The sequence below is a fragment of the Cryptomeria japonica genome, chromosome 5, assembly GCF_030272615.1.
Source record: "Cryptomeria japonica chromosome 5, Sugi_1.0, whole genome shotgun sequence".
NCBI lineage: Eukaryota > Viridiplantae > Streptophyta > Pinopsida > Cupressales > Cupressaceae > Cryptomeria > Cryptomeria japonica.
Genome location: NC_081409.1, coordinates 233,056,944 through 233,083,546, shown reverse-complemented (window position 1 = coordinate 233,083,546; position 26,603 = coordinate 233,056,944). Strand labels below are relative to the sequence as shown.

At 38.6% G+C, this 26,603-nt stretch overlaps 1 protein-coding gene across 1 annotated transcript in view; it reads left to right on the top strand.

The window, feature by feature from the left end:
- LOC131029084 (uncharacterized) overlaps positions 1 to 24,382 on the top strand; it is a 31,887-nt gene extending 7,505 nt beyond the window's left edge. Inside the window, exons 2-4 of the mRNA XM_057959486.2 lie at positions 12,779 to 12,837; positions 18,088 to 18,269; positions 23,897 to 24,382. Of these exons, the coding sequence (XP_057815469.2) occupies positions 12,779 to 12,837; positions 18,088 to 18,269; positions 23,897 to 23,972 (317 nt within the window). The 3' untranslated portion in view covers positions 23,973 to 24,382. The remainder of the gene's footprint in view (positions 1 to 12,778; positions 12,838 to 18,087; positions 18,270 to 23,896) is intronic.
- The last annotated feature ends 2,221 nt before the right edge of the window (positions 24,383 to 26,603 follow it).

Sequence of the window (26,603 nt, the reverse complement as noted above, 5' to 3'; positions counted from 1 at the left end):
GATGATCATTCCATTTGATCATCTTTTGCTTGCAAAATGGAGATGAAATGCAAAATTTGGCAAGGCATGGTGATTTCCTTTAAGGCTCCAAATCAGCGACTTAAGCATTGCGATCATTTCCATTGACCTCTCCAATCAGCGACTGAAGCATTTTTTTTGCTTCCTATGAGACTTTAAATCAGCTAACTAAGAGTCTTGATCTCCAAAGCTGCCTCTAATCAGCAAGAAAACACTTCCAATGAAGGCCCAAATCCACGACCCAAGTATTGAGCATTTTCTTTGATGCCTCAAATGTGCGACCTAAGACTTCCGGTACCCAAGTACAAGCACGATCCTTCCTTCCACTTTCCTTTCCACTTCTTGCTTCTCCCAACGCTATTAGTAGGTGCTCAAACCCAATCACTCCCATTTCTATCCCCTATCCTTTCCACCCTTCCATCTCCCCTCATTTCCATTCCCTCCCATTGCCATCTCCCTTTCACCTTTTCATCTTTCTTTTCACCCTTCACCACATTCTTTGCCTATCCATTTTTCCTTCCTACCTTTCCACTTCACCTTTCACTCCCATCTCCTTTCACTACCTTTCTTCACCTTCACCTACCATTACTACTTCCCACCTTTCTTCCATCCCTTATCCCTCCATTTTCCTTCATCTTTCTTCCTTTATCACTCCCCGCAAAGACACTCATCCTACCCCACAGCCTTCATTTACCTTACCTTAATGGCATCTCCTTACCACTCACTTCTTCATCGCATCCCTTCCACCTCATTACTTTCAACCCCATTCTACTACTGTACCACATTGCTTGGGCCCCACAAACTCCAAGGTGGAGAGCGAAAGTCTTTAAGGCATTAACAATGCCACCGTAGAACCCAGATCACCACTTCTCTTTGGTCACCAAAAAGAGCAAATTAAGCCTTGCAATTTCCTTTGACCATTCAAATGACAACTAAGATTTCCTTTGACCGCTTCAAGGCACGAGCTAAGCATTGACATTTCCAACGGTCATCTAGATCAGCGACTTAAGGATTTGAATTACTTCCTTTGCCAATGGAAATACACGATTTAAGGTTTGACGATTTCCTTTGCTATACCAAAAATGTGACTTAAGGATGGAGTAATTTCCTTTGCTATGCAAATGTGCAACTTAAGGTTTTTGCTCATTTGTATTGAAACCCAAAATGTGCGCCAGCAAGGATAAGGAAGGCCAACCCATAAGAGGAGGCATTTCATTTAAAGTGTGACCGATTGAGTACAAGTAAAAGAAATTAAAACATTGCAAGATAAGTCGACTTCCCTTCACATCAAAATTTGGAAATGCAAAATCATTAGAAATAAATTAAAAAAAAATGTCGGGCCTATAATGAGGAAAATGACCCAAGGTAGGAAATGCATATATAAGAGGTGGATTGAATCTCACTTCAATAACATCAGATTACAAGTTAGACGACATCAGCTCCAGCTTTGAGATTAATGACCAGATTCGAAAAGACTCGAGGAAGTAAATTTTGGGTAATATCGTTCCCATTTCTGATGTTTTGATTAAAGTTATGTTCTTTTCATGTCTAATGCAGGGAGTCAGAATGAGGAATAATGGAAGAACATGTTTCTAAGGTGTAAAAGAGAGAGCACAGTCAACATGCAAAGAGGAGATCAACATAACTTCATCATTGTATCAAGCAAAGCAAGGAGGTAGGTTGCTCCGCCGAATGAACACTCCAGCATTCATCAACATCATAAGATGAAGACCAACTTCATCAATAAGCTAACACAAGTGAAATAATTGTATTTCAAGGATTCATGATCAAACACCTCCAAAGATGCCGTTGAATGAAAAATGGGGAGGACTTCAATCACATGGAAAGGCGATACATGACAATTGTAAGGATCAAGTATCAGAAGGAGGAACTAATGACTATCTTGAATTTCCTTCGGAAATCCAAGAAACTTGTCTGAGATAGCGAGCATGTAATTCAAGACTAGACTTCAAGGTGATTGACTCAGAAGCAATATAAGTGTAAAAGGTGAAATCCAAACATCCTAAGGAGTTTCCATGCATGAGAAGGAAGGCGAAATGGTGCAAGTTCAATAAAGGAGATAGTTTCAGAAGAGTTAATCAAAGCTAGAGGATCATGCAATTTGGGAATATCTCTCGCCATCACCTCATTCATTGATTGAGCTTGGAAATGTTGAGTATCAAGAGATATGCCTCATTCATTCACACATCTGTGAGGAGTTACAAAGATCAAGCAAGCTAAGGTGGCGTCTAGTCATCACTTATCCAATCATGTTATTTCAGGCTAAGGCATCTAGATTCAATGCACCTAACTCATCCAACAAAGAGGATAACTATGTAAGAACCCTGCTGGTTCTAACTTCTCTGACAAACTATTGCTGGTTCGTTTTGGTGTTTTTCAAGGGTTTTCTAAAATTAAAACAAAAAAAAAAAACTCTTTTGCCAGGCAAGAAATGCACATAAAATTGAACTGGAAAAGAATTGAGAGCAACTACAACTATATTATGAATAAGATAACTGCTACAATAATTCCTACTGCTAATAGCATACTCGTAGGTCCTTAGCTTATTTTAAATGCAGAAATTTGGTGTTTGCCAGCCAAAATTGGGAAATTGACCAAAATGGACGTACAAGACTGGAATGCAGTTTCTCTGAGCCAGAAAGTAGTCACATCAACTTGTCAAGGCTAGGTGTTGGGAAATGTATCTTCAAACTACAGGAAAGGGAGGCGTTTCAGCCTCCAGCCAAAAATGCCTTGTTTGGAACCCCACGTGCTAGGCTGAAATAGTACGGCCAGCAAAGAACTTGTAAGGCTGGTTATTGGAATTGTAAAATGTTGCTAATGAGGCTTCTAACCTGTAATGCCTCCTTTATTCAAAATCTGCAAATAATTGAATCAATTAACCTCTAATGAAGCACATGAAGACTCCTGAATGAAACCCTTCCAATTGGCAATAATTCAGCTGATCTTTCACAACCTCAGAATCACAGATCCATGAAGAATGAACGTTCTTCAATAGAAAACCCTTGTCTCATAAATCTTTGCATAGCAAAGAAAAGCAATTTCAAATAATCAATAATAATGAGTTTGAATTGCTAATTCTCCTTATAACTCCAAAAAGCATGACTTCCCAAAAGCCACGCCCAAATCATAATTAAATACATTTAAATGTATTTAATTCATCTCCATAGTTATATTCACCTTGGGCGCACAATTCATTTAAGTGGCTTTTTTAAAAGTTACTTTATAAAATTTAAGTGACTTGTAATTTAATAAAGTCACTTTATGATTTTATAATATCCATATAAGTTAATTAAATAACTTGACCACTAAAATATTAATATCTCCCTCAATATTCAGTCTTTTGACGTGCCGTCTGAAGTTGGGGTCAACACTGAATAACCCCCATGTGTCCAGGTGCCCTGACTAAAAATATCACAACTGCCAGATTGACTTGCTATAAATAGTGAGTCCCTCAACTAAGCCCATACACTGACTGCAAAGGCCCTGGAATTGAAACCAAGACTGAATTGAAGAAGTGGAACTGCCATTGAGACTCTCTATCCCAAATGTTAGCCTACGAGAGTCCAAATAATAGGCTAATCCCTTGAACTCTGATGCTCACGAAAATAGGGACATTACAATCCGCCCTCCCTGAAATTGCTTGTCCTCAAGCAGTCTCTATTGTGAAGCAACTTCACTCCACCAGAGGTCCGAAAGATGAACTGTGAAATGTCCCACACATCTCCAACCGACTCCTGTAGCACCAACATAAACACAACTGCGTAGGGACAAACATCATGCCAACTATCCAACCCCTGCGCACAAGAATAGTGCATCAAAAACAAAACATGTTCAAGAAGGCCAAGGATGAACCAATATACTCTCAACACACTGAACATGCTGCAATGCTCAACTGTAAACCCTGTCTAGAATCTCGATGTACCCAAAGAATCCCAAACTCTATACTCAATGCTCGGCTGAATATGAGGATCCCAAATCACTCTGTAGAGTACTCCCTCCAAATCATGTGGCATCAACATGATATCATTGTATAGTGCAACTAAGTCAACCCCAACAGAAGGAAGATGCAATCCACCATCTAGAACAATCCTTGGATCCCATAGCCAGTATTGAAGTCAGCCATGAGAAACACTTCTAGACCTCCACTGCTCAAATCTGATCTCAACTTCACCATGCCAGAAGTGGTGAAGCCAACCAATGGGACCCATCCAAACCGTAGTGCCAACCTTGTCAACACCCATGTCCCAATGCAAACAATACACACATCCGTCTGCTCTGTGGAGATAGGAATAACTAAGAGTACCCACAACACAACAACAATCTCCACCCTTTGCTGAATCCCCCCCATAGGTGCTGAATAACATGTAATCTCCTCTCTTATGTTGCTGATATGAAACCAAACAACACCCTCAAAACTGCAAGACCGACCTGAGGGGATGCTAAGGATACCAACAGGTACATAGGATGATAGAGTATCATTCCCATGCTGCTCTTGCATGACAAGGAAATGATTTAACTCTTTCCCAGCCTCATGTGTAGCAATGACATTAGTGGCTGATCCACTAAGTGTGTATTCAACATGGTCACACATCTCTAAGGCTTGAGCATTTAATCATACCTCTTCTCTTGTTCACACATAATTGCATATTCCTCATGCTTGCTTACCTCAAGAAGGTCCTCCTTTGTATGCCCAACTTTAATATGTTCTTCCCTTGGAAGAATTAGAGATCTAAGGTGTGACTCCCCGTGCTTCTTTGCTTGATCTAGCTGGTTGCAATGTTCTTCGATTTCTTGCAAATGCTGTTTCGCTTGGGTAGCCAATAACCTTGCCTTTTTAGCTCTTTGCAACCAATCCATCACACATGACTTGTGTCTTGTTCACCTCTTCCAAGGTCTGATATACAAAATCAGACTTGCTATGACTTGAATTTTTAACACATAAAACATTTTTAACACCCAACTCTTGAGTGTCATTGCTAGGAATCTTCCTACAACCCTCTTCTACAAAGTAGTCACATCAACCTGTCAGGGCTAGGCGTTGGGAAATGTATCTTCAAACTGCAGGAAAGGGAGGCGTTTCAGCGTCCAGCCAAAAATGCCTTGTCTAGAACCCCACGTGCCAAGCTGAAATAGTACGGCCAGCAAAGAACTTGTACGACTGGTTATTGGAATTGTAAAATGCTGCTAATGAGGCTTCTAACCTGTAATGCCTCCTTCCTTATTCAAAATCTGCAAATAACTGAATCAATTAATCTCTGATGAAGCACATGAAGACTCCTGAATGAAGCCCTTCCAATTTGCAATAATTCAGCTGATCTTTCATAGCCTCAGAATAACAGATCCATGAAGAATGAATGTTCTTCAATAGCAAACCCTCTGAAACCCTTGTCTCAAAAAATACATAGAGGAAAGAAAAGAAATTTCAAATAATCAATAATAATGAGTTTGAATTGCTAATTCTCCTTATAACTCCAAAAAGCACGACTTCCCAAAAGCCACGCCATGTATTTAATTCATCTCCATAGTTATATTCACCTTGGGCGCATGATTCATTTAAGTGACTTTTTTAAAAAGTTACTTTATAAAATTTAAGTGACTTGTAATTTAATAAAATCACTTTATAATATTTAAGTGGCATTAATTTTAATAAAGTCACTTTATGACTTTATAATATCCATATAAGTTAATTAAATAACTTAACCACTAAAATATTAATATCTCCCTCAATATTCAGTCTTTTGACGTGCCGTCTGAAGTTGGGGTCAACACTGAATAACCCCCATGTGTCTAGGTGCCCTAACTAAAAATATCACAACTGCCAGATTGACTTACTATAAATAGTGAGTCCCTCAATTAAGCCCATACACTGACTGCAAAGGCCCTGAAACTGAAACCAAGACTGAACTGAAGAAGTGGAACTGCCACTGAGACTCTCTATCCCAAATGTTAGCCTACGAGAGTCCAAATAATAGGCTAATCCCTCAAACTCTAATGCTCACGAAAACATGGACATTACAAACTACCACATGTGGGCACAAAGTTCGATGCACCTACCGTCGTCATCTATTGGTCAAATATTCAAGGAAGGACATGTGTCCCATAAAATGTAATTTTATCATTGGTCAAGCATTAAAGCTTTGTAATGGGTGTAATAAAGCCTAATTAGGGTTTCTATCTTTTAATCTTGGCCATTGATTGTAAATCAATATGAACCACTCAATTGTAATGAGAGCACCATAAAAGGCTCCACTCTTTCATTTGTAAAGGTTAATGATAGAGAGTTAATAGTCAAGAGTTCAGTAGTAGACAATAGATAGTAGATGAGTGGCAAGTAGGAGTTAGAGTAGAATAGGAAGAGAAGGTAGAGATTGTGACCAAGACTTTTTTGTAAGCAGCATGTAAACTTCATTGAAGATAATGGTGAAATTCATATGTTGATTCAACTATTTGCATGGTCTCTACTTCTCATTTGATTTCCATGTTGTTTAGATGAATGGAAGAACTTTGTGCATGATCAATGGTGAAATTCTTACATCCATACTACTAGCACCTTGCTGATTGTAAAGTGCCTTGCGTAGTCAACTGGATCCATCTTAACCAATCTTAACTTCAATTATCACTCCTTCATTCATATGCATCAACTTGATGGTTTCTATGCTTGTGGTGGTGATTTGAAAATCAAGCTATCCTTAGAAGATCGCACTAGCCTTGTGGAGATGTTCGTTGCATGTCAAAGCAAAGCTTAGTTGAGTTTCACCAAAGATTGCCCATTGCTCTTACATTCCTAGGATTAGATTAGCTTTTTCAACCTTTATCCCTTTTGCTCTTTTTGCAATCAAGTGAAATCCCACATTCCAGCAACATTCAAGCATTCAAGCATTCAGCGTAAGTCCACCTTGTGATTCCAGCAATATCACATCAAACAATTGAGTCTATCCAAGAGCACGCCAAGACTTGACATTTGGAACCTTGTAGTCGTCCTATTTGATCATGCAACTTAGCATTTGGGGAGTCTTTGTTCAAGAGACGATAGAATACTTAGTATTTTATTCTGTGTTGCATAGTGTGTAAAAACACCATCAACAACAACCAATAAGGGATAATAGGAGATATAGTCACATGTAGTTTTACGTTTCCACCAATTTAAGAAAGTACATGTCACATGATGCAAGTGCAACCTACCCAAGTAGATATCTACCTACGTAAGCTTATCCTAGGTGCATAATAATGCAATGAAGTAATAAACTAAATGCAGGAAAATAAACATGCAGCAACATGTTCAACAAGCTACAGGCAGAATATTAAGTCGATAAAGACTTTATTCAACCAGCATGGTTAGATGAATTGCAAGTCCACTTGAGATCTGATCCATATTGGATCATAAAATTGTAATTTATATCAAGGAATATTTTAGTGAGTTTTTAATCTCAAAATTCACCCAAATAATCTGCAAATCAGACCACTGGTTCCATAAAGGCAGCAGTTTCACAACTGCCAGTCTGCCAAAAGCAATGGTTCCAACTGATGTCTTTTTGCCAGAATTTGAAGTGAAAAGACACTCTTCTCTGTTTCATAACTTGGTTTGGCGACCTTCCAGTGAATGGGAAGGACTCTCTAGCATCTATAAATACATATGAAGAAGGCAATTGTGATTCATGGGAGGAGGATTGAGTGTTGTAGACTGTTGATGTGTATTTTGTACACGGCCAAACACAGAATAAAATACCTAAAGGTACCTTATCCTCTCTTGAATAAAGCTCCCGAATGTTGAAGATATCGCAGAAGGATCAATCGGAGAAGCTTCAAGGTTCCTGTATGTAGGATCTCTACTTGTGGATAAGCTCTTTGTGGTATGATGTGATTTTTGCTGGAATCACAAGGGGACTTCACTTGATGACCTAAACGTCTGATTTGCTGGAATCACAGGATTTCACTAGCCTAGATTTTTTGAACAAAGGGAAAAAAGGATGAGGGCGAGGGAAGGATCTAATTCTGACACTAAGAATGTAAGAACAATGAATGACCTTTGATGAAATTCTAACTAAGTCTTGTCTTGACATCCCAGGACCATCTCCACAAGGTTAGTGCGATCTTCGGAGGAAAGCTTTATGATGTTCAGATCATCGCTACAGGCATAGACACCATCAGGCTGATGCATATCAATGAAGAAGCGACAATTGAAGTTAAGCTTAAGCTGAATGATTCCAGTTGACTACATAAGGCAAGTCTGCAATCAACAAACTGCTAGTAGTATGGATATACAAATTTCACCATCAATCAAACACATTTCTTCCACTCATCTAATAACATGAAATCCAATCCGAGAAGTATAAAGACCATGCAAATTGTTGAATCGACCCATAGATTTCACCATTTCTTCAATGAAGTTTTACAAGTCTTTTACAACAACATCTTGGCAACAATCTTTGCCTTCTCTTGCTATTCTACTCTAATTGCTATTCTATCAACTGACTATTCACTATTAGCTAACTATTCACCTACTATCAACTATTGACTAACTATTAGCCTTTACAAATGAGGAGCCAGGGCTTATATAGCGTCCTCAATACAATTCAATGGCTCAGATCAATGGCCGAGATTTTACAATGAAAACCCTAATTAGGGTTTGTTACAACAAACTCAATTCTGGCCAATGAAATAATTGCATTATTTGGACACATGTCTTCTCTGGAATATTCGACCAATGGAGAACCGGGGTAGGTACATCGAAGTTTGTGCCATCTCCCATGAGTCAGGTACATTGAATCTGGACACGCTGAGGTGGACCAATCCGACTGGAGGAGTGATGACTAGGATGCCATCTTGTCTGACACTTGCAACTTGGTAGATATTCAATTTGATGTTGCTGAGAAGCTAACTTTAATTAACTCTTCTGAAACTGTCTGCTTCTTCAACGAACCCTTGCTTTAACTTCCTTTGTCTTTGATGTGCAGGATGGATGGTGTACCTTTCCTTCGAATGCTGGACTGGAAGAGGTCGTCCCTGATGATGTTGGACCGGAGAAGGCCATCCTTGATGATGCTGGGCTGGAGAAGGTTGTCCTTGTTCATGCTGGACTGGAGAAGGCCATCCTTGATGATGCTGGGCTGGAGAAGGTCGCCTTTTAACTGCAAGACAAACAAAAAGATGATTAAGGACACATGATAAATTCATTTCAACATAGCATTTTCAATTTAAATCATCAACGAAAAGATATCAACATGAAACTTGCCCAAGATTTTCTCCAGGAACAGACCCTATAAGAATTTCGCTCTGGACCCTTTGGAAGGGTCAGGAGCGAATTTCCAACTTTAGCTCAAAATTCACATTTTTGAAGGTCAAACATCTTTCCAAGGCATTCCAAATAGCTTTTCTCACCCTAGTCCAGGCCTAACTTAGCACAAAATTTGGAGAAAAGGATGGTTTTAGTGTTTTTCGCTCTGGACCCTTTGGAAGGGTCAGGAGCGAATTTCTTGTTTGTAGCTCATTTTTTTTCATCATTTCAACTTCAATCCACCTCACAAGGCAAGGAAACACTTTTCTTCTCTCATCCAACCCAAGTTTATCTTGATTTTGCAAGGCAAAATAGGTGATTGAAGGATTTTCGCCCTGGACCCTTTGGAAGGGTCAGGAGCGAATTTCCTCTTCTGGCCTAAAATCATCACTTCTGGAGACAACCATCGACTTAAGGGCAATCCCAAGGGCATCTTTTACCTTGGTCTAGGCATAGCTTAGCATAAATTTGAAAGGAATAGGTAGATTTTAGGATTTTCGCTCTGGACCCTTTGGAAGGGTCAGGAGCGAAAATCTTGTTTTAGGGCTATTTCACCATCCTTTCAACTTCAAATCACCTCCAAGATTTAGAACACCTTGCCTCACTCCTCTCCAGGTCATAAAAACCAAAATCTTGACTTGATTTGCAAGGAAAAAGGGTGATCTTAAGAATTTCGCTCTGGACCCTTTGGAAGGGTCAGGAGCGAAATTCTCGTTTGGCTTCAAAATTTGCATTCTTGGCAACCAAAATTCACTCTAAGGCAATCCAAATGACTTCTCTCACCCTTGTCCAAGTTTGACTTTGCTCAAATTTTGGAAGAAAAGATGGTTTTTAGGATTTTCATGGTTTCTAGCAACTTAAAGTCACTCTTAGGGGCAACTTCTCCTTGAATTTACCTTGGCCCACACTTGATCCAACAAAAAATTGATAGCAAAGAGAGGTTTTGAGAAAATTTGCTCTGGACCCTTTGGAAGGGTCAGGAGCGAAAATCTCATTCTTGACCCAAAATCATCATTCTTTCAACTTGAAACTTCTTTGCAAGGTAGAATCTCATCCTTCATTGCCCTAGGAGCAAGGTTTCATGTCCAAGAAAGGTTAAAAAGTAGGCTTATAAGGAATTTCGCTCTAGACCCTTTGGAAGGGTCAGGAGCGAAATTTCCTTTCCTGGCTAAAATCCTTCATTTTCACAACTTCCAAACACTCTCAAAGGCAAGATCATGTCCATTTCCCCTTTCAACATGCTTTGGGCATCACAATTTGGTCAAATAGGGAAGGAAATGAGGTCAAGGAGGATTTTCGCCTTGGACCCTTTGGAAGGGTCAGGAGCGAAAATCATGATTTGGGCTTGATTCTTTCTTTTTCCAACTCAAAACCACCTCAAGAGGTAACTAAACATCATCCTTCACCCAAGGGATAAGGTCTTAAGCCAAAACAAGGTCAAAAGAATAGGTTTGCAAGGAATTTCGCTCTGGACCCTTTGGAAGGGTCAGGAGCGAAATTCACCTTCTTGGCTAGAATCCTTCATTGTTTCAAAGCTTTCAAACATTTCCAACGTCCAAACATGTCTACTCTTCCCTTCAAAATGCCTTGCAAATCAAAATTTGGTCAAATAAGGCCAGAAATGAGTCTTAGGTTGATTTTCGCTCTGGACCCTTTGGAAGGGTCAGGAGCGAAATTCCTATTTTTGGACAAGATCCTCACTTTTCAAAACACTTCTCAAGGCAAGAACACATCAAGACTCACACACAAAGCCTAATAAACCAACGCCCATCCAAAACAAGGAAGGAAAATGAGAGTTATAAGGATTTTCGCTCTGGACCCTTTGGAAGGGTTAGGAGCGAAATTCCTCTCCCAGGCTAGAATCCATCATCCTAAGGTCTAGAATCTCCTCTCCAAGGCAAAGTTGCATCAAACCACCTCAATTATGCCTCAAAAGTCTACAAACTTGGTCAAGCTAAGGAGAAAAATAGAGGAAATAAGAATTTCGCTCTGGACCCTTTGGAAGGGTCAGGAGCGAAATTCACCTTAGGCCATGATCCTGACTTCATTTTTTTGCATTTCTTCATTCAAACAAGTGCTTTTGCCTTCATTCAAGCCTGGGAATGCGTTAGTTCTAGGTTTTGGTCAAAGTAGAATGTCTTATGGAGAATTTCGCTCTGGACCCTTTGGAAGGGTCAGGAGCGAAATTCGCTTTGGACCCTTTGGAAGGGTCAGTAGCGAAATTATTCAAGCCTGGGAATGCGTTAGTTCTAGGTTTTGGTCAAAGTAGAATGTCTTATGGAGAATTTCGCTCTGGACCCTTTGGAAGGGTCAGGAGCGAAATTCGCTTTGGACCCTTTGGAAGGGTCAGGAGCGAAATTTGACATTTTGGACTCTCCGTCAGGATCATTTTATGGAATATAACATTTAAGTATAATTCTTATACTTTAAGTTATATTCCATATATACTTTCAGGATGTTTGAGAGTGGTTTCGGACCTCCAGGAGTTATATTGCAAAATCTAGTTTTTGGAGGATTCTTCAGTTTTCCAGACTTAGTCAAATTTCAGGATCAGGACATTCCAAACTTAGCCAAATTCAGGATTAGGACATTCCAGACTTAGCCAAATTTCAGGATTAGGACATTCCAGACTTAGCCAAATTTCAGGGCATTTGAAGATCAGGATGACATTTCAGACTTCATAACTCACCAACTCGACCTAGCTCGGACCTTCAAGAATGATACCTACTCACAAAGCAAGACACAATTAGCAACGAGAGCAAAACCAGGCCCTAAGGAAGACTCTCAAAGAAACCCTAATTCTGGGGCCCTGTGGACTCACCCTGGCTCAAGCAAAGCCTGTAATCCAACGATCCCCTCGACAACACTCATCCTGCAAAGGCTAACAGACAAAACCCTAAAAGACCTAGAAAACAAACCCTAGAAAGCAAAAAGCAGGGGTCCCCATTTGCAATGGGGCGATGTGTGAATACGTCACAACATAGACTTGTAGCAGTAAAATTCTAATTGACTGTGTTTGCTACTAGAATGTGAGTTTGCAATTTTTTAATTTTTAATTTTACTTTACTCTCCTAATGCAATCCTCCCCTGTGCTCTTTGGGTTGAGCTGCCCTAATTATGCAGATCTGCTTCTATGATTTTGGTTGCATTTCTAACCTATCATTGATCGCCTATAATTTCAGAAGGTTTTGGATAAAATTTATGTTTTCTTAAGGAATTAAAGAATTTTTTCTAAGTTGCTCAGTTGCCAAGTCTGAGTGAAATTTTGGTCAATTATGAGTTTTCAAAGTATTTTATTAACGACTTGAAGGCTTAAAATATCAAACTTGTTTTAATTGCAAAAATGTAGTGAAACAACAATGTTTACACCTTGGATAGTTTTACCGTTGCTTTTTGATGCTGAAGAAGCTAATTTATAGAATTAATATCATTAATTCTTCCTTTATTTGTTTCTTTTTGCAGAGTTGGTATCAGACTGCAAAAAATGTTGTGTGCAAGAGTCAGAAGATTCAATCAACAAGGTATTGCCAGTAAATTTATTCTTGCTCTCTGTAAATTCACACGTTGCTATTGTAAATGCATTCCTCATGCTGTATCATAATTGAACTGATGGTTGCTTGATGAAATATTCATATTGTATATTAGATTTTGATGGTACACTTCTTAGAACTGAGCTTGTGTTCTAAGTAGTATTAGTAGAATTTTCTGATTTTGTTGAATTTGATCCTGGTATAATGTATATCATTATGCATAGGCTTGCAGGAATTTGAACTCAATTACTTACATTAGTTTTATTAACATACTCAATTTCTGGGTCATGTTGCACAATATTGGGCTGATTCAATGATTACTGTAGAAAACACTATGCATCTAAAAAACCAGAAAGGCACAAAGTTCAATGTACCTAACCTCATTTCTTATTGGTCCTTCACCTAAAAGGACGTGTATTCAAAGCAATGTAATGATCGCATTTGTCAAAGAGGAGTTAGTTGTCACTAACCCTAATTAGGTTTTTATTGTTAAATCTTGGCCATTGATTTCAAATCAATCAAAGCCATTCATTTGTAATTGGGATATCTATAAAAGGGCATTGCCTTCTCATTTGTAAAGGTTAATATAGTTAGAAGTTAATGGAATAGAGCAGTAGGAGTAGAGTAGAAGAGAAGACAGAGATTGTTGCCAAGGCTTTATGGAATAAACATATTACTTTCATTGAAGATATGGTGGATTTTGTGTGTTATTTCAACATGTTGCATGGTTTCTACTTTAAGTTTTAGATAAAGTTCATTGGTCTTAATGAAGCAATGCGATGATATATGATAAATTCCTTGGTTTATACTTTTTGTGGTTTGCTGATTGTAAGCTATAGTGCAAGGTAGCTTGAACCTCAATATTGCTAAGTTCGATTGCGAATGTTTCATTTGGATTGCACCAGCATTGGGTATTTGAATGAATGGTTTGCGGTATGAAAATCTTTCATTTCCTTGGGAGATTGCACCAGCGTTGTGTAGTTCTTGTTATCATAGCAAAGCAAAGCTTGGTTTGAAGGAGTTTGTCTATCAAAGCATTATCCATTATTTTATTTGCCCTTATGTGTTAGCATAGATTAGTCTCTCAAAACCTTATCCCTTTTGACCTTTTGTTTGAGTTCGAGTTAGTGTAGGAAGAAAGCATCACTTAATTGTTACATCAGATGATCACATTCCAGCTGCAATTCATAAACGTAAGTTCCTTTGTGATACCGGCATATCACATCATATTCACTGAGACTATCCATGTGCAAAGTCAAGACCTGACCAAAGAAACCTTGGAGTCACCTTGTTTGATCACGCAGTTTAGCATTTGAGGAGTCTTTGTCAAACAATATGGTGCCATGTCAATTTTCATTAGGTATTGTATGAAATCTATCCTTTCAAATTTCTCCCTTACACTTTGAACCTTTTTCTAAATATCTATTTAATTTCCAGCTTGGACTTTTTAGCTTTGTTGATGAATCGTAGTGTCACCTTTGACAATCACATTAGTGCAGCTAATAAGAGAGACTGCTGCTTTTATCCCCAAAGTCAATGCTTTTCATTCAGCTTTGTTGTTTGTATGTATTCCTAAAAAGGGAGCCACCTAACTCTTAACAACTTGAGGAATCCTAGATCACAAAACTGTTAATGTTGGTAGCTACAGGAGACATCATCTGTGCCTGTGATAGTTGTGCTTATCTGAATTTTTCATTTCTGCTGTGTTGCTGTGTCGAGCATTGGCAGAGGTTGGATAGTTGTGTTTGTTCAAGCACAAGCTGATGTGATATTATTGTATCAAGATCAGCTTTTATTGAGTCTAAAACAGACATTCCATGTCTGTCTTTTATTTCATATGCTTTAGATATTTGTATGCATGATCTGTATATGATCATGTGGTCGTATCGTTGAATAGGCCTACTTCCGTTGCTGTTGTGTTTGTATCTATGACATGAATGTGTGACCGTTTCCAGCTATCACACCATCGTGCCTTCTTCCTTCGGCGTATAGTCTCCGTTATTTATGTTTCATATGTTTCTGAAGATGGATCGTTTAATATTCATTTTCACCACCATCAATTCCATTCACGATGGGGAGTCCAAGCGTTGTCGGTTTCTAGTGTTCGCGTGGTTCTTATGTTTGCGGAATATAAGACGACATTTGGTAACTGCCATCAACTTTCTTGGAGGCAGTATCGGGTTGTATTTTGGCAATGTTAGAAGTCATTCGCAGGTGGTTTGAAGTGATTTTGAAGAGGTTATTTGATTCACGGGAGAACAGAGACAGTTCATTAGAATTGCTCAGTGATATAACAGTGAGTTTTATTATCGTGTGATTAGCTTTTATATATGTGTTTTGTGATTCAAAAGGAAAAAATATATGTGCAGTAGATGTCTAATCATATTAGGACATACTACTGGTAATTGTTATTTGATTTGGAGACTGTTGAAGAAGTCATTCTTCCATAGAAGCTTGTGAAGCTTTGTATTGAATCTGTTGATTTTTTAATAAAGGATCAATTTTGAGTGTGGCTGGGTTTTTCCCTTCAGGCAGGGGGGTTTTCCCAGGATAAATATTTTGTGTTGATTTGTCCTTGTATTTTTTTAAGGTTCTGATTATTGCTCTTTTAGTAGTCTGGTTAAAAAATTAACATGGTATCAAAGCCAGGTTTTAAGAAAAAGATCCAGAACCAGAACGCTTAGCTTTGAAATATTCTTTGCTTGTCTCCTAGCTTGTTTATTTCAGCTTTCAACAATGTTGAATGGACCCAAAGTTGAAGACAGGTTGGATGGTGCATCCAATTTTACCTCATGGAAATTCAGAGTCCTAATTGCGTTTGAAGGGAATGATCTTCTCAATTACGTGAAGTCTGATGTAGCTGAACCTTGTGATGACACTGAGAAAGCTCAATGAAGAAAGAACATTATCATGGCAAGAAAGATACTGATTGATTCTGTTAAGGATCATCTGGCACCTGTTATATCCAAGTTGAATTCAGCCAAAGAGATGTTTGAGTGTATTCAAAGCTTGTATGAATTCAACAACACTAGTAGAGCTCTAGCCTTGAGACATCAATTCCTTCATATTAAAATGGGTAGAGGTGAATCTATTGTTTCTTTCTTTATGAAGATTACTGAATTGAAGGATCAGCTCGATGCTATTGGAGATTCTGTTGAGGACAAAGACCTGGTTATGTTGGCCATGAATGGCCTTCCTCACTCTTCGGAAACCTTCATTCAAGGAATTAGTGGAAGAGATGAACTACCCAAGTTTGATCGGTTGAGAGGTGATTGTATTCAGGAGGAATGCAGATTGGAGGCAAGAGGAAATGGGCAAAAATCTCACCATGAAGAAGATCATGTCCTTGCTGCCCATACTTCTAAAAGGAAAGGGAGGAAAGGAAATTTCAAGAGGTACAAAGATAGGAATTTTGATTCAGCCCCTGAACCTAAGAAGAAGGATCTCTCAAGGATTCAGTGTTTCAAATGTGACAAGTTTGGTCACTTTGCTAGAGATTGTGCTTCACTTGAGCATTTTGAACTTTTTTAGAATGATCTCCACTTAACCTGTGATTGGGGGAAAGGTGATTTCGTTGTTATTAAAACCTTTTATGCCATACAAACTTGCATATTTAATACACACTGTGCCTTTTAACATTTGGCAGCTTCTTTGGTTTTAGGAGGTAGTAAATGAATGGGGCTAAGTAAGTAATAAGAAAGCTCTTGAATACAATTGATATTATTGCCTTTATCACATCCCCATAAAACTTCTATCAAACTTACAATTACTAGGATAAGCCCTAATCAACAACAACATGAATCTATCAATATTGCAAATAACTGAATTCCTGTTTGTTAGTGTTGGAAATTTTATTATTTTGCTATCTTTTGAATTGAAGCACTTTTCAAACATAGCATACACTATCTTGTGTACTACAGTGAGATATACACCTTATCCTAGTACATTCACTAAATGCTGCTTGTAGCTTCAACCCTATCAGGAAGGAAGAATTTGTTGGGATAAAAGTTGTAGATAGCATTTACAACTTGGTCATGAAACAAATAGGAATTTTAGAATAATGTTTTCCTTTCATAACTGGTTAATGCAAAAATATCATTCCCATTTGAACATGTGGGGAAGCTCTTGGTGGTAAGTCTGATTTAAACATGTTATCTTTATGATATAAAGCTCTGAAGATGCTATCTATTTGGCATCATCATGTGAAAAAGGCTCATCAACTACCTTCAAATTGTAAAGAGACTCGCTTAACAACCAAGATTTACATTATGCTGTTGGATATTTGAGATCTAAAACGAAGTTTGCAAAAGCAAAATATAAGCTATGTTCTGCTGAATCCCCTTTTGGGAGGGATGGGGAAATGCAGGAGGGATAGGAAATCATAGGAAGAGGACCAACCTGGAGTTATAAATGCTGAAGAAAAGTTCATACTTCATTGTTTGTCTCATAGCTCTAAAATTTGCCAGGAACTCACAGAACTCATGAGCCAAAACTAGAAGTGATCGGCAAGTAACTTGCCTAAAACTTGGTGAGCTTCTGGTGAGTGCATGCTGAGTTTTACTGAGTTTTTTGCAGAGTATGAAGCAAGCCAAGTGGCAGATTTTCTTCCATATTTTATAATTTTAACAATTTTTTTCCTTGCTTTTGATTTGAATGATTTTTCAACATTTTACCTGGCTTCTCACTTTCTCATTTCATTGCTTATGATTATCAACAGTATTTTGCATGTTTGAATTTATTTTATGAATTTATATGTATTTTTAATTTGCCAAGCCTTTAGTCCAACTCAAAATTTTGGGCTGTCAAGTTGGAGTTGGTAAAGTATGGTATATTTATTTAGGAACTCTTGTTTCTTTCCTGGCTGACCTGGGAAGATATGATACCTTGAATGGAACCATGAATTTGTGAGCTTGGTATCCAACAGGGAATTATAAATGAATTGCAAATGGCATTGGCTGTGTTGTAATGTTATGGTTGATTTCTTGTTTTATTATTGTAGTTGTCTTCATTTTCTTTGGAAAAAAGTAATTTCAAGTTCAACCATACCTATTAGATTAATAGTTTGACTTTGACAACGATCTTTTGTCTGTGTTTCCATCTATATGTATCTATGAGAGGTAGGCAAGGCGATCCACAATTCAATGTTGTTTTGTTTTCACCTCATTGCAACACCTTTATTTGTCTTGTTCAGATGCTATTGTGATATATTAAAACCAATGACGTCGTGATCTTTTTATGCAGGCTACTTATTCTGGTGCAATTTTAGAAGTATGCATGAGAAAGCTTACATTTTATCCAGACATTCTCTCCTTTATTGAAGAAGAAGCGGATGATTTTAATTCCCTCCATGTTCAGTATCATTATGGCTCACCCCCGAAACTTATCATGTTGGATGAAGATGGTAATCATAAGGAAATTATCAGGTTAGTTATTATATTTTGATCTTCTGTCTTTTGAAGTAGGGAAAATATATTGTTTATTCTGCTTTTGCATATTTCACAATTGAATGCAATTAAAATCACTGACAGCTGACAAAAAAATTATACTTGTAAGCCTGACTTGCTACTTTGAAAATTGAGGTGTCTGAGAATGTTTTATCCTTTAAACTAAGCAATGACTTTACTGATTAAATATCTTCACTGGTTAAAAGATGTCCAACAGTCATATTATGTACTCTCCAATTATTTCATGTGTATATTTTTTCCATACCAATTTGTTGCAATATATAGGCTAAACAAAAATGCCAATTCATATTAGCAATTTACATAGTTCCTTTGTAGTATTAATAAGTGTTCAGGAAAGAACTGGTAAATTAATTCAGTCTATTAACTTAGAAAAGATTACAGTATATAGAAATGACAAAACATTGTAGCTATTAATGAAACCAACTACCTGCTACTGTAGACATTTAAGATGTCTAACAACTAATTACAGTATTGACCATTAACATAATAGAGAAATATAATTCTAACACCCTCCTTTAATGGTCAATCTATCAAAAACAACAAGTCGCCCAATGAATTTCACAAATTTATCCAGGCTCAGAGACGTGGTGAGAATATTTGCAGTCTGATCCGCTGTCGGAACATACGGCAACTGAACTGATCTGTCTTCTACTAACTTGCTGATGTAGTGACAATGAAGCTTGACATGCTTGGTACGTTCATGGAAGACTGAATTTTTGGCCAGTTTGAGTACCCCTTGATTATTAGTTTACAAGGGAGAAGGACTTGCTTGCGGCATCTACATGTCAAAAAGCATCCTTTGAAGCCAAACTACCTCACATGCGGCCTTGACTGTTCCCAGGTTTCGGCTTCTGTCGAGGAAAGAGCCACGGCTTGTTGCTTCTTGCTGCTCCAAGTGACGACATCTATACCTAAACTGAATACATACCCAGAAGTGGATTTTCTGTCATCCACTAATCTTGCCCAATCTGAGTAAGTATAACCAATCAGCTTTGGATCGTTACCGTTAGTCTGAAGTGCCTTTCACATATCGTAGCACTCGCTTCGCTGCAATCCAATGATCACCTTTTGGGGCTGTCATGAAGCGAGAGATGTAGCTGACAACAAAACAGATGTCAGGTCTAGTGGCAGCGAGGTAGATGAGGCTGCCTGCTAGTTGCCTGAATTCGGTTTCATCTACTACAGGTGAATCAAACTTGGCTGATAACTTCAGCCCTTTCTCCATAGGTGTGGAAGCAGGTTTACAATCTTGCATTTGAAACTTGTCAAGCAAATTGCGGACATACTTGGACTGTGAAATAAAGATACAGTCACCAGTCTGCCACACTTCAACACCTAAGCAATAATGGAAAAACCTCAAATCTGTCTTGTCAAAAGCTTGGCACAAGTCCTGTTTGATGGTTGTAATCAAATGTGCTGAATTGCCAGCAATCAAGTCATCCACGTAGACAACAAGAAAGAGGATATCATCACCAAAGAGTTTGACATACAGATTAGTGTCAAAGGGAATGTGCTGAAAATCATGTTCAACCAAATACTGATCAATTTTAAAGTACCAAGCCCGAGGGGCTTGCTTCAAGCCATAGAGGGATTTTACCAATTTGCAAACTTGATGTTCCTTACCAGGAACCTTGAAGCCAAGAGGTTGTCATATAAACTTCTTCCTACAACTCACCGTTGAGGAATGCACTCTTAACGTCCATCAGGTGAAGTTTCCATTCAAAATAAGCTACAATGGCGAGAAGAAGACAAATTGTGCTCATCTTGGCAGTAGGAGTAAAAGTCTCCTCGTAGTTAATGCCCTCCCGCTGTGTAAATCCCCGAGCAACCAATTTGGCCTTGTACATATCCAAAGTACCATCTACATAATACTTGACTTTATAAACCCATTTACAGCTGATAGGTTTCTTCCTAGGAGGCAGATCAGAAAGCACCCAAGTGTTGTTCTTCAGAAGACCATGGTATTCTGTCTCCATAGCCTTTTCCCACTCAGGAATGCCTTTAGCCTCGGAATATGTTTGGGGCTCATGGATGTTGTGGATGTTGGCCATAAGTGCAAAGTTGATTGTATTCTGCTGCTTTCTCTTTCGGCGAACTGATCTATCCTCAAGAAGCTCATCATCACGAAGATCTCCTATTGTCTTGGCCCACCATTTAGGCTTGAGGGTAGAAGTACCAACATCTGGCATTGGAGGAACATCCCCTGGAGTTTCCGGAACAAAGTCATCTGGATGTAAATCCTGTGAAAAATCAAGTGGTGCTAGATCGATAGATTCCTCATCTTCAGAGTTAGAATGCTCTGAAGCCCTCCCATCATGGGAACCAAGAGGAAGACAAACACCAACATCAGAAGTCTTCACAAACCAAGTCGCAGGATTAGGAGTAGTAGAAGGCATAAATGGTCCAGTAGTCTCATCAACCACAACATCAATCAATCTATAGGCCTTGTGGTTGTCGCCGTAACAATTAAACATAAGTGTTTGGCTCTTTGAATCCAACTTAGCACACTTGGTGTTTGGAATCCATACATGAGCAGTAGAACCAAAAGACTTTTAAATGGCCCACTTTAGGCTTGCGGCCTGACCAAGCTTCTTCAGGAGTCATCTTCTTAACGACGTGTAGGTGACTGATTAAGGAGGTAGATTGTAGTGTAAACTGCTTCAGCCCAGTATTTCTTAGGAACATTGCAATGCTCTATTATAGAACGAGCCATTTCAGTAATGGTGCGATTTCTAAGTTCAACGACACCATTCTGCTGAGGGGTGTATGGTGTGGTGAGTTGTCACTTAATGCCATGTGTAGCACAAAATGTAGAATTGGAACAAAACTCCCCCCCATTATCTAACCTTAGAGTGACAATCTAAGAATTGAATTCTTTCTCAACTAAGGCCTTACACTGCTGAAATGTACTGAACACATCTGATTTATTTTTCAATAAATACACCCACATTTTTTGATTGAAATCATCAACAAATAACAAGAAGTACCTGCAACCAGTAACAGATGGAGTGTTCATTGGCCCACATACATCAACATGAACCAACTGAAGGACCTTGGAGGCTCGCCAAGAATCACCATCCGAGGATGGTGTCTGATGTTGCTTCCCAGCTTGACAGGGTCTACAAACTCCATGATTTTGAGGTTGGATCTTAGGTAGACCAGCAACCAAACCCTCCCAAGATAACTGAGAGAGATAGTGCACGTTTAAGTGCCCATAATGCTGATGTCAAAGTGTTCTGATGGATGTACTCGTAGCAGCCAGAGCGTGCTCCTGAGAATTGCCGAAATCAACAAGTCTATACAAACCATGATCCTCAAGTCCCATAGTGATTGTACTATGAGTCTCCCTATCAACAATGTTGTAGGTGGACAAACTGAAGATAACATCTAATTGAGGAGAATGCCTCATGATTTGGCTGACAGAGAGGAGATCATGTTCCATGCCTGAAACATAGTAGACATCAAGAAAAAGTAAATTTCTGCCTCCTAAGTGAATTTGGACAGTGTCCTTACCACCAACTATGTACTCTTCTCCAAAGATTACTGAGTCCGAGAATGGTTTAAATTTTGTGAACCAATCCCGATGATGAGTGAAATGTTGCGAAGCCCCTAAATCAATATACCAAGCAAAAGAGTGGACTGGATCTGTTGTTTTCTTGGCCATAAAAGCATAGAATGTAGATTCTTTCTGCTCTAAGTGCTCTACGACATTTGCCTTTTGTTGAGGCCCTCCGTGCTTTTGTTCGGAAGCCAATCTAATTCGACACTCGGCCTTCATGTGACCAAACTTCTAACAATAATTGCACTGAACGTTCTTCTTCTTCTTGCTGTCCTGAGAAGAACCAAAGCCTTTCGACTGAGAAGATTGAGCCTTCCCTTTCTTCTTACTAGAAAATTTGGTAGAGAATGCTTGCTCGGTGGAGGTGGAATTGGTACTACTTCCAAACTGTTGTCGCCACCGATCTTGCTATAAAAGCTTGGTACAAATATCGGAAAACTTCAAATCGACGTTAGTGGAAGTGATATTCAGCGTTTCAATGAAATGCTCATAAGATTTGGGCAAACTCTTCAAAGTGATGATAACCATGGCTTCTTCCTCCATTGTGCGACCAATCGCCTCGAGTTGGTCACGGATGTCCTCGATCTTTGTCAAGTGATCTTGCAGAGGTGTCCTCACATCCATCATAATCGAAAAGAGCATGTTCTTCAAAAAGAATGCTCTGCTCTTGTCAGAGTTTTCATGGAGACTCTTCAAATGATCCCATTGCTCCTTCGCAGTTTTTCTGGATGGTACTTGAGGTAGTTGCTCATCAGTGACAGAGAATTTAATGAGCATGACTGCTTCCCGGTTGCGCTCATCCCATTTGTCCTGATCCTTGCCGATTGTAATAGGATGAGACAGGTTTCTGAAAACAACTTGATCGAGGCAACGATATTCAAAGGTCATAAGCATGCGCTGCTTCCAAGTGTTGTAATTCTTCCCGTTGAACTTCTGGCTGCTTTCGAGCATAATATTTGTCAAAGATGCCATCACGTATCTTGAGGTTGAACTGGTGAGGGCACAAATTCCAATGCACAAAAACTGAAACCCTAACACAGTTTTCGAGGCAAATTTTTTGTGGAAGACCCAAAAAAATCGGATAGGTACCCAGAAAAGCTTACGAAAAACCCAGGTGATAGTTTTCTGAGAATGATTGTTTGAAAAATCCCTGGCCGCAAAAAAAATAGAGGGTTCAAAAATAAACCCGAGGTGCTGCAAAGTTATAGAAAACCCTAGGTGGTTGTGTAGAAACCCTAGCCACCAAAAATAACAGAAGCCCAGATCACAGAAAATTTGAAACCCTAGGACACAAATAAACCGTCAGCACGAACAAAAAGCCGCCACAGAAAATGCACCACAATTTTTTAAATTGATAAATTGCGTCGTAGAAAAGAGTTGCCACCAGGAGAGAAATGCAGGTTGCGTGGGCTAAAAGCAGAAAAACGCAACAAAAATTTCCATCGTGACGTGAAATACATAGTTGTCGGAAAATAAAAAGCTCGTCGCACGCAGAGAAATTTTGCGAAATTGCCACTGAATCACACTGCACAGACAATGCAAAAAATTGCGTAGGTTGTAGAAGATGCGAAATCACGTCGCGATGAAGAATCACGAAAGGTATGAACAGAGGCGCGTGCGGAAAAACAGATGCGGGTAGGGCAAAAAAGCCCTCAAACAGACCTACGAAAACAGACAAAGCGCCCAGGAAGAACATAAACCCTAGACGGGTTTGAGGTAAATTTCAAAAAAATTAATGGCCCAAAAAAATTCCTTACCTAGGCTCTGATACCATGTTCAGGAAAGAACTGGTAAATTAATTCAGTGTATTAAGTTAGAAAAGATTACAATATATAGAAATGACAAAACACTGTAGCTATTAATGAAACAGTACTGACCATCAAAATAATAGAGAAATATAATTCTAACAATAAGTACAGTAGATAGTTAATTCCAATATGCTTTTGTACTTCGTAATGAACCACTATCACCTATTTTTTATGGACTCTGATTCATTGGGCTTATTTTCCATTGTTATTATCTACAGGATTGATAATTGGAAGCGAGAACATATACTTCAGTTCCTAAGGGAAAAGGTCAGGGCTAAAGTATCAACAAGTTAATGGTACTAAATGAGCATCTTTATGAAAGAGGGGACTAATAAGCTTCAACTTTGCAAGGTATTGTTATTGGCAGTGTTCAGTCTTGCTATTGTTGATGGCTTTAGCATGCTTTTTAAAACTGTAGAATTTATTATTTTACATGCAATTTTGCATGTTAGAAACTCTGAGCCATATGCAAATGTCCAGTGGGAAGCAAAGCTTAATGGGTATAGAGTGCAAAATTTAATGCAAAAGTTTTTCGCATAAAACTATTTTATTTAATGGCCCAAATGATGGAGCTCTAAAAGAACTTTGTGATGATTCACAATCATGATGTGATATGATTATTTGGACTTTAAAAGCAAGAATAGCTCACCAATGACATTGTGGTATTGTAATCTGAACTTTCATGCTAGAGTTCTCTTCTAATATTTTTATCCAGGAAACATATAGGAAACATATGCGGTAAAGGAAATAAATAGGCAAAGGGGCTAGAAGATGCTACAATTGTTAAAGTAAATCAGCAGTAGTCCCTATTGAATCCCCAATAAGAATTCATAGAAGACAAGAGTATAAGAGATTTTTGAATGACACATGCATAAAGAAAATATATACAGCAAACAGATTAAAAATGAAGACATCCTGGGGTTCAAAAAATTAAATTCATTAGCAATAAAATGAATGTCAACACTTCAGGCCCATACAAACATTGACGATGAGAGTCTCAGTAATGTTCTTCAAAAATCTCCACCACCTTCACTCTTTTCAACAGTTCAGATTCAGTATGTTTGAAAAGGTCCTAACTGATTTCTACCAGACTTGTGCTATGAATTTTCAAAAAAAAATTTCATAAACAGTTTGCATAAAAGATGATGACTTATTTCCTTTATTTAATAATGAACAAACAGTGCATCCACAAGCAGATAAAGGAGAGTCTGAGAATAGAATATGCAACTGCAGAAAATATTGCTGGAAATGACAATCGGAATTCAATGAAATATCTGACCGTTAACAACTCAGAATTTCCAGTAATATTATGAAATATTATTTTATTCCTATTTAATTAAATTAATTAATATTAAATCATTGTATGGATATTTTCTTTATATTTTGATAACTTAATAAAAATCAATTTAATTAAATGTCACCTTAAAAATTGTGGACATTACAGCACTCCCGACCTAAACATTGCTTGTCCTTGAGCAATTCTCTACTGCACCACCAGGATCCCAAATTAGCCATATGAAAAATATTACATCACTCTGCTGCTCCACTCTGATGCACCCAGCCGTACTGACCTCTGCAACTATGTTATCCTGTAGCATTTCCACTATCAAGCTGTTCAATGGATCCCAAATCATTCCACTCTCACACCAACGAAAAGTGGAAGAGTAGATGTCTCTTATCATGCCTTCAACGGTTAGTGACAACCCCCATTTGTATGAGTTCCCAAGTGATCATCTTAAGTGCAAATTCAGTTATGTCAAAACACCATATGCTGCTGTTATAAACCAGGATAGCATCCACCCATTTGAGAACCTCACTCCAAGTGAAGGAATGAGTACCTCCACTAATAAAGGATGATGGGAGTTTATCAATAAGCCAACCTCCAATAACAGAAAGAGGATACAATCCTCTCCAACTCCTCCAATCAGCAGTTGTCCCCAAAAGACAACTTGACATCTTTGTGGTTAACAATACATTACAGCTGTCTAATGCCAATGTGTGGACTACAAACCAACGAATGAGGATTGAAGTGCTTCTTTGTATGTGTACTTCACTATACCTCACACCGAAGCTCAGTTGAGACTCATCCACCCAAAGTAAAAGCCACTTAAAATGAAGAACATTAATTGTGCATTCCTCATACTCTGAAAATTGAGCAGCTCTATACTCCAGAATTGTATCAATGGTCTTGCCAAGAGGATCCACATGCTTAAGCAAAACTGAATAGGCAACACCACCATCCCCATATACTACTACATAGGCTGCTCCAAAGGATATATGCTCTACCATGTGTGCCTCCAAAAGAATTAGTTCCTCAAACACACCACGAGTGCCCAAAAGGCCAATCAAATTACTTATGCCCCCCTTACGTGTGTAGGTCTAGTACTAGTGGCTGATCCACCAAGTGATGCTTGAAAAGCATACAGAAAACACTGCAAGGGGGGGGAGACGGGGGATTATCAGTGTTTAGTAATGAATATAGACGCAAAGCAAGGACCCAAAGTTTAACACGGCAAAAAGATTTCTCAATTTTGAAGAGATGGGCACCAAACCAATTTACAGTAAGAACACAAATAGGGAGCACCAACTCCCTTCTCAGCTCCCTCCAACTGAGAACAATAGAGGCACCAACCCCACAGCCAAGGAGCACCAACGCAAACTAAAGCAAGCACAGACAGGCTGAAGCACAACCTCCAGCAAAGAGTTACAATCTTGAAATGCAGAACCGATAAGATTTTCTGACTCAACACTTCAGGGTGAACATGATTATAACTTCTTCATACATACGCTTAGAAATTTTTTTTTTTTTAAGACATTCGCTCAGTTTCACATTACAGAATCTGCAGAATGATAGATCAACAGATCTATGAAGAAAATCTCTCCATAGCACACAGGTTCGCTGTCAAACAAAAACTGCTCACATTC